Below are 8,917 nucleotides of genomic sequence, written 5' to 3'. Positions count from 1 at the left end.
CTGCACCTACACATATGCAATGCTGCATGCAGGCATAGATCGAAACTCGTTGCCACAGCTGAATGAAGATATGTTAATCGCGGAGTGTGGCATCAAAAATTCGATACATCGGCTGCGCATTCTGAATGCAGTCAAGAACCTGGAAAACTCATTGCCCAGCTCATCGGAAGAGAATATGGCAAAGACGTTGGATGTCTTCGTGAGCTATCGCCGCTCGAATGGCTCGCAATTGGCCAGCTTGTTGAAGGTAGGTTTGACGAGTGTGCGAAAATAACAAAAAAAAGTGATTGAATATTTTGCCATCTCGCTTTCAGGTGCACTTGCAGTTACGCGGCTTCTCGGTGTTCATCGATGTTGAGCGCCTGGAAGCGGGCAAATTCGATAACGGACTGTTGAACAGTATTCGTCAGGCGAAGAATTTCGTTTTAGTATTAACACCAAATGCGCTGCAGCGTTGCTTAGACGACGAAGAAGGCAAGGATTGGGTGCATCGTGTAAGTAGCCACAGTCACCACGATTTGTATTTGGCTTGGATCAAATTGCTTAGTGATTTTTTTTGTTTTTGTTTTTGTTGTTGACGCAGGAAATCGTAGCGGCCTTGAAATCAAATTGCAATATTATTCCAATAATCGATCAACAATTTATGTGGCCAGAACCCGATCGATTGCCCGAAGACATGCGCAGCGTTTGTCATTTCAATGGTGTCACGTGGATACATGACTATCAGGATGCCTGCATCGATAAACTAGAGAGGTAAATAGCGCGGATAGGGATAGCGATAAGTGTGTTTGTATTCATTTTACGTATTTTCGTGGGAGCACTGAGTAGTTTTAAAAATTAAGTTTTTAATTTCGCTGTGAGGTTATGTGCAAAGCCGAACGATATTCCCTAAAATTTTGCTTGCACTGAATAATAACAACGAGTGTATAATTAGTTTATTCAAACTACATACTATTTTTGTTTGTTCTACACTTTTTCTCGATTTACCAATTCATTTCACTGCTACACCAGATGGATATCATTATAAATTTCCAGTAGCGGATTAATGCGCTTGCGGCTCAAAAATTTACGCCGGCTTTTGTCCGAAAGGTATTTCATAATTTCTTTAGCCTCTACTCTTTCATTCTCTTCTAAAATATTAAATTTCACAATCTTGTCGCTGTGGTAAAAATCTGAACGGTCATTATAGCACTCTTAATTTCATGAAAATTTTATAATAATCTGCATAATCAGAGATGCCGTGATATGGTCATTGAAATAACTGTATATTTTAACTACCTAGTGTATGCGCCGCTTTTTAGTTCAAGATTTGCTGCAAGCTAAATTATTTAAGAAGTTTAAAATTTCTTATCATTTCTCCATTTTCCCATGCATGGTATGAAGAACTCGGAACTCAAAAACTCAGATCTTGCACATCTCATTAAAAAAAATAATGGAATTTCGAAAAAAAAATTTAATTCAGCGCCGAAGACCCGAAATAAAAACGATTGGCCCAACTAACACACCAAAGTACATTTTCATCACTTATATACATTCTTAAGTATTCATTAGACTAGTAGAGAAGCTAGATGTGCATGCGTGGCTTCTTCAAATATTCACTCGTCTAAAATATGGCTTTAACGAAAAAGTAAAATTTAATAAAAATTAGTTCAGTTGTCATTATTGAATTAATCATGCAAGACTACTGGTATTAAGAATATTTAACACGAAAGCTAAAATATTAGTTCGGTCACTAAAAAAATGGAAACCGTGGTACTGGAGTAAATAATCTCGAACCAATAAGGGTGAATTAAAAAAGATTAATCGCTATTTTGCACCAATCTCTATGAATTTTCCCATGAATTCGACCCATCTCAGTGGAAGGTATGTCTGAAAACAATACCAGGGACCTCGAACATATCCTCAGCTTGAAGATAAGATTTTCCCTGAGGGGCCGAGATAAACTCTCTTGCACTGTGGTATTTGCTCGGCCACTTATGTACTGTAACCTCCTAACTCCTTGAAAATTATACAGAAAAGAGAATTGATTTTAAATTTCGTCTCGAAAGGGAAGAGCTAAAACTCATGTTCTGGTTGAAAAATTGTCGATCACCTAATGGGGCAAGAGCTAATTATACTGTATGGAAATTTTCAAGTTTTGAAATTACACAAAAAAAACGCGGAAACACGTGAACTTATTGAATTCGGAAGCATCATCGTGTACTACTATGAAGTGTTGGGTTGGGGGAACCAGAACTGAAAATGGATAAGCTTTTCGAAAAAGAGAATATAAAATACCATTTTCAGCGCTGTAGTTGGTTTTGTATGTACATAATGTATAACCAGTGTTCAAATGGTAGATCTGAAATTTTCTTCAAAGCATTTTGAGCGTATTCTCTTCGATACCTTTAATTTATACAGCAGTGACGATCAGAGAGAGCTTTCACCCTGTGCACATCAATACAAACTGTATAGAAAGCGTAAAAAAGTTTTGCCCGCGGACGTTGAATAGAAAATCACTGTAGTACAGGCATCAAGAAGGGCGATGAGAGCTTTTATCCCGTGCCTGCATGGGCGTAGCCAGGTAGGGGCGAGGGGGTGCTCGAGCCGCCCCCCTAACTTTCAAATTTTCCTTATATATATATAAAATAGTACCCTGAAATGCCAGCTTAATAGGGTCGAGACTCCCCCTAAATTTCATTCTGGCTACGCCGATGCGTGCCTGTCTATATAAACAATCACAAGCAAAAAATGTCTCGCGGCAGAAACTTTTTAAAACTTGATAAATACTGATCATCACTGATTTGGACGCACACTGAATAAAAGCTCTCTTTGATCGCCTTTGGTATAAAATGTATTAAAAGCTCAAAATAAAAGTTCCATCACAGTTTATTCTTCCAAAGTATTCGACCACAAAAAAACTAATAAGAGGTAGTTTTTTTTAATCTAAGGACGCTTAGGGCGGGCATAAATTAAACAACGCAAATGTTTACCATTTTTTAATTATTTATTCTAGTACATTAAACTATTCATATTTGTGACTATAATTATTATTTTTTTTTCATATTTCAAGATTTGTTAAATTTATGCATTTTACGAAATTCAGATTTACATTTTTTAAATTAAATTCAATTCACCATACTTTTATTAGTAATTTTTTAGTAAATTAAACTGCTCATTCGCATGGTTCATTTACACAAATTAACTGGTAATTACATGCAATAAAAAGTCACATAATTAGTCGCTTGGGGTTCACGAAGCACAAAAGAGCCAATGATGGATAATGAACGAAAAACTAAATGGAAAATTTGGAAGGGTATCACATAGGTCTGCAGTTTTTTTTGTAAAGACGAAAAAAGATTCCATCTAACGGAGTATTAAATAATAATGATCATTAAATGCACATTTTGATACCATTTAAAAGACCAAGAAACATATAGACGGGTAATTTTAAACGAAATCGGCAATCAATTGGTTTATCAGAATCGGAAAGAAGTGAATAAAAAACTAGCACAAATAAATAAATTAAATTAACGATTAGTTTCAGAGTTGTTTGAACCTCAATAAAGTAACACCGTGCGACAAAAACCAAAAAAAAAAATCCCAAACACATGAAACAGTCAACACACTTACAAAACTATGGGCCAAATATAATAAAGCTGTTTTTTTAGTTTTTCTCTTTGACGTCTGGATTTTTTTAAAGGGCTTTGAAGCATAGTTGCCAACTTGGTGCTTTAAGCACTAGATTTAGTGCTTTTTGAGTGGTTTTTTTCAGAACTCAGATTTCTCATAAATATATAGTTAAAACATGAAATAAGTAATTTGAAATATATACCGGTTCTTTTAGATTTTTTGGTACTGAATTCAAATATGCAAAATTTCTCTAACACGTCAGAAGATATCCTAACCTCAAAGTGCCAAAAACACGGTTTTACGCGATATTTGAAGTTATATTATGAAAATAAATTTTTTTTTGCTCATTTCTTCTTCTTTAAATTTCATTTTCGTTTGTTGCGATTCGATTTTTCTTTCTCCAGATATGCCAATGTTTTAATGTCCAAGTTTTGGTGCTTTTTGAAATGTAAAAGTTGGCAACACTGCTTTGAAGGTTCAAAGATATGATTAATTAAAAAAATTATGTAAAAAATTCAATGCAATGTGGAATAACAATATGGGTATCAAATCAAAGAGAAAATTCTGTAGAGTTTTTGTGTGTAAAATTGGCTGTCGCACGGTGTTTTAGCCTTAAGGAAGAGTGAATTTTGCATCTGGAAAATTATATACATACATATATAGAGAACCATAAATTCATAACTTAGCTATATTTAAATGCTAGAGCGTCTACTATTACTTTTTAAAGCTGTCACGCTCTTTGCGAATTTTAAATTGTCAGCGCCGATGTGGAGGATAAAATACAAATTGTTTACCCAAGTGCAGTTTATTTAATGAAGCAAAGAACTTTTTTTTTCTTATATTGATGTCTTGTCTAGGAATTTCATTTGCTTTCGATGTTTGGGCAGATTTATAAATTTTTACTTCAATTAACGAAATTGCACGTCAATGCACTTTCTTCACACATACTCGTACCTACTCAAAATATAAATATTGTTATGTTTATCATTCAAATTTTTAAATTTTGCTCAATAACGTTTTTTTTTGCTTTTGTTCTTCTCCTTTCATTTCTTCATTCATTTAGATTCATGCGTGGTGAAAAGAATTTGGATCGGCTTGTAGGCATACCCAGCACACCCGGTTCGGTGAGCTACCAAAGAATGCACAGCAACGATTCCGACTATCAGCAGAGTGTGGGCGGCGGCAGTGTCGTCGGTGGCAGTGGCAGTGGTGTTGTATGTGGCAGCGGCGGCGCCGGTGGTGCGGCGAATGGCAGCGGACAAGGTGGGGCACAACAAAATACGACTACAACTACAAATACAACCAATACGAATACATAGTGAGGGGTGATCCAGCGTTGAAATACAAAATGCAAAATGCGAAAGACGATGATAGCCTGGATTGCCCCGCAATATGAAATCATGCATATATGCAGATGATAAAAAACGAGTTTGAAGAAAACAGAAAGTTATCATAAAAAAAAAATATGATCGCAAATGGTTGACGATAATTGATGAATGCTTATGATCGTCATGATTATGTGTAGATTGCAAACTCTTCGAATATTCACCTACATATACAAGCTTATAGTAATTTATTTGATAGCTATTAATTTAGACTAAAAGTTAGTAAGAAAAGGTGAACAGAAAAAGCAAAAAAAAAACGGAACCCCAAACCCAACTTCCTTAACTCGAACTTAACTTAATTCTATTTACACCTTTACCTAAATATTCGATTACTCATAAAATTATTAGAGTTAAAATTTAAAAAAAAAATTTTTCTTAAAGCGTACATATAAATATATATGTACATACATATGTATATTAGGTCTAGCAGTCGTTTAAACAGTAGTTTCTATGCTCCCAACCTTCTTCTATAAAACAAATTCTAAAAAGCAAATTTTTAATGATCGTTCATATTTAATTAACACTAATTACAAACTAGCAGCTAATCACCAGGCAAATAGATACCGGCAATCGCCCTCACCGGCCAGACAGCGCGGGCCCCTCGGCAGCAACGGCCAGCTGAGCATGTTCGGGCGTGGTTCGAAGCGCAACAACATACTTCCACCCTACCGCACCCAGCAAACGTCGGCACAGCAGAAGGCGTTGCCACTCATAGGTGGCTCCATGCAAAATGTGTCGCCATACAGCTACCGCACGCCACGCCGTAGCTCAGCCGGGGGCATTACCAATGCCAATGGCAGCGGCGGCAGCAACAATAACATAAACAGTTCGGCGGCAGGTGGCGCTGCAAATTATCGCAGTCATAGTGTCGACGGCTTGTTGGACACCACCGACGGCTCGGACGACCCCGATGACCGTATTGCAGAGATGGCGGCGCTGGTCGCTGCCGGCAGCACAGCGCTCACCAACGCCAGTTCGACGAGCACACTGCAACCCGGCAACGATTACGCCTCGTCGGTGGGCTCACTCACCGAACTTGGCGAACCGGCGGTAGAAGTGGTGGCGAGACGTGAAAAATCAACGAATGCAGCGCCGCCCAATCCGCAACACCGCAAATCGCGCTCACTTGATCATTTTCTGGACGAGAAAACATTGGCGGTTATCACGATGCCACCAATCGCACCCATGGAGGGTACGCAGAGTATGCAAAATCTTGCCACGCCCATAACGCCCGATCTGAATCGGGGCATGCGCACACAACCAATGCCGCAGCGGGCTGGCAGCGTGCACCGCGAATCGTCTTCCAACTCTAGTGCGGCCACCACGCCCGAACGCAACGTCGTGCGGAAACATCATCACGCGGTGCCGATTATACGACGTAGTCCCGAGGGCATCAGCTCAACGGAGGATGAGCGCGAGGACTCACAATCGCTGCGCAGCAGTGGCACCTCATGCGGCAGCATGCTGAGAGCGCAGACGCGCGCATCGGCGCATACGCATCGCGGTAGTCAGAATAGTGGCAAGACTTCCACAACATCGTTGGGTAGCAGCAGTGCGGCAGGAAATACCCACCACAACAACAGCAGCAACAACGCAAACAATAAAACTATTCTGAATCGAACAATTAAAAAAGTTCGTTCGCTGATGAAAAAGTAAGCATCCCACCCACACACACACAAACACACACACAAACAAAATTAATACTCGTTTGTCAGTCAGTCCAAGTACATATATACAGCAAATCAATCGAAATCGCCATTTAAATTCGCACAATGTCTTTTAATAGAAACTATATGTGTATGAGTTGAAAACAACAGTGTGTGTTACCACAATGTCCGACCAATCAGCAATTACATACTTAGCTTGTCTCGCTCTATGTTTGTCTCATCTAATCCAAATGCTTCATCTTATTTTTCAAATCGCATTATAACATACAAACTATTGCATAATTGTTCCCCATTTGTAAATATTATATCCATCAAGCCGTGCTTACGTTCATTTTGCGTCCATAACTTGTATCTACTTAGCTTAGTTATTTTTAAGACAACATTAATTATAGATAGTGTACATACTGTGGTTCCAATATTCTTGGATGGCAGGTTAAGTCCTTATTTGTCGTTACTTTCCAAACAAGCAGCAGAGTTTTTCATCACTTAAGCAGAGGCACGAAACAACAATGGTCTGGTCTAAAGCTCAGGACTCTGTTGAAGATTTGTTTTTCTTTTAGGAGAATGTAAGCCTCCCAGTCGGCAAAATGAATAGCACTTCTAAGAAACACTTTTATGAAGAACCTTTTCAATAAGACCTTCAATTTGGAAGCTGTTTGTTAAAAGACCAGCCAATACCGCTGTTATTCGAAGGCAGTTGAGAAGATGTGTTTCCAAAGCAACGGAACAGAAGTAAAAAAAAAAATATATCTGATAATTTCACATCAATTTTCGCCGTCTAAGGCAAACAAAGTTAATCTGAAGGCCTTGGAACACTAGCCATTCCATACAAAATAAGAAGGAGTAGATAAGAGAGCAAAGAAGGCCTATGGCTTCAACAGATCCAAATAAGGGCTCACAGTAGGCCCTATTTTCTTCGACTGGGTTATTATAACCAGGAAACTGTCTGGGTGTTGACAAAGAACTTTTACTAGTTGCATATTAAGCATCAGACCAATTTTCTAAATAATCTATCCAGCGCGGACGATCTCGTCGTCGGAGCTCAGTTTTTCTACGCTAAGAGCGATCTAAGTTCTTTTAAGGCAAATCTCGGTTAAACGAACTCGTGCAGCGCCCAAAAAAAAGTGTTGCCCACTATAGTTCATCATCGCCAGGACTTTGTTTGTTTTGATGCTGTCAAAGAAAACTTAGTTGAGAGAATTTGTCCAGACGCTAGACGGAATCAGGGGATGGCATAGCGTCATGTAGCCTACGATTTTTTGATCTTTCATTTTGGTCTCTGCTTAACTCAAAATCATTAATTTGAATTTATGTATTTCAAAAAGTTCTTGAATCTTAGTATTCATATAGGATGTCCCCTCAAAATCATCAGACCCGCGCTAGTTGATGAAAATTAGGAATAGCAAGTCATTGATTTCGAAATAGCCTAGACTTTTTTTTCAGTAAAAATCGTAGTTCAACTCATTTTCATACCATATTCATCAGTTATTCTACTCATAGTCACAACTTTTACTCTCTCTCACATACACAACTGTACCTATACACTTACTTACTATACTATACACCTACTGCTAAAATCAAAAATGGTGATGGTTGCCTGCTAAGCTTTTCTCGACTACTGTGAACTATTTTTTATTTAAAATCTTCTCTAAACTCTGCTATATTTAATCTCTTGCCCTAAGCAAAGAATAAATTTCAAATAACTCCTTGCTTTCCCTTTTGAGCCACAAACACAACAGAGCATCTATTCCCAGTTTGGCTGAGTTAATCCAATTTCCGCCATTTATTCACGCTCTCTCTTTATCTAACAACTAATTGCTCGTAAGTACGAGGTCCACACAAAGAATTGCGTTACTGCGCGCATGCGCCCAAACGCCCTCAGCATTCCTCGCATATTTCATACCGAGAAGTTTCAAATTGAATGAAAGTCGGGAACTTGGCTGACAGTTTGATTGCCTGAAACAATTAACAAACTTGGCACTTTGCACATTCGAGCGATTAATATAGCAGAACTAACTGTGAGAAGTATCTATTTGCCTTGTGATAAGTAACGTTAGATCGATATTGAATGATAACGGAATGCTTTTGTTTGAAAAAAATATATATATATAACTCTCTAATAACAAGTTAGTTTTAGAGCTTAACATCGGCACTATCCGAGGTAATTTAAATATATAAGATGAACGAAAAAAAAAAAAATACTAAAAAATATGAACTTTTCTCGGAACAATTTGATCAAAAAAAAAAAAAAAA

At 38.0% G+C, this 8,917-nt stretch overlaps 1 protein-coding gene across 1 annotated transcript; it reads left to right on the top strand.

Moving 5' to 3' along the window:
• Positions 1-6: 6 nt before the first annotated feature.
• LOC108367640 (sterile alpha and TIR motif-containing protein 1-like) lies at positions 7-8,763 on the top strand. The gene is made up of 5 exons (XM_017622313.1): positions 7-247; positions 315-494; positions 584-753; positions 4,676-4,875; positions 5,539-8,763. The coding sequence occupies exons 1-5, from the start codon at positions 20-22 to the stop codon at positions 6,651-6,653; spliced, it is 1,893 nt and encodes a 630-aa protein (XP_017477802.1). The 5' UTR covers positions 7-19; the 3' UTR covers positions 6,654-8,763.
• Positions 8,764-8,917: the final 154 nt, after the last annotated feature.

This window comes from Rhagoletis zephyria, unplaced genomic scaffold (genome assembly GCF_001687245.7).
Source record: "Rhagoletis zephyria isolate East Lansing unplaced genomic scaffold, Rhagoletis_zephyria_1.1 Rzeph_scaffold_02752, whole genome shotgun sequence".
Taxonomy (NCBI): domain Eukaryota; kingdom Metazoa; phylum Arthropoda; class Insecta; order Diptera; family Tephritidae; genus Rhagoletis; species Rhagoletis zephyria.
This window is presented reverse-complemented; position numbering and strand designations above follow the sequence as displayed.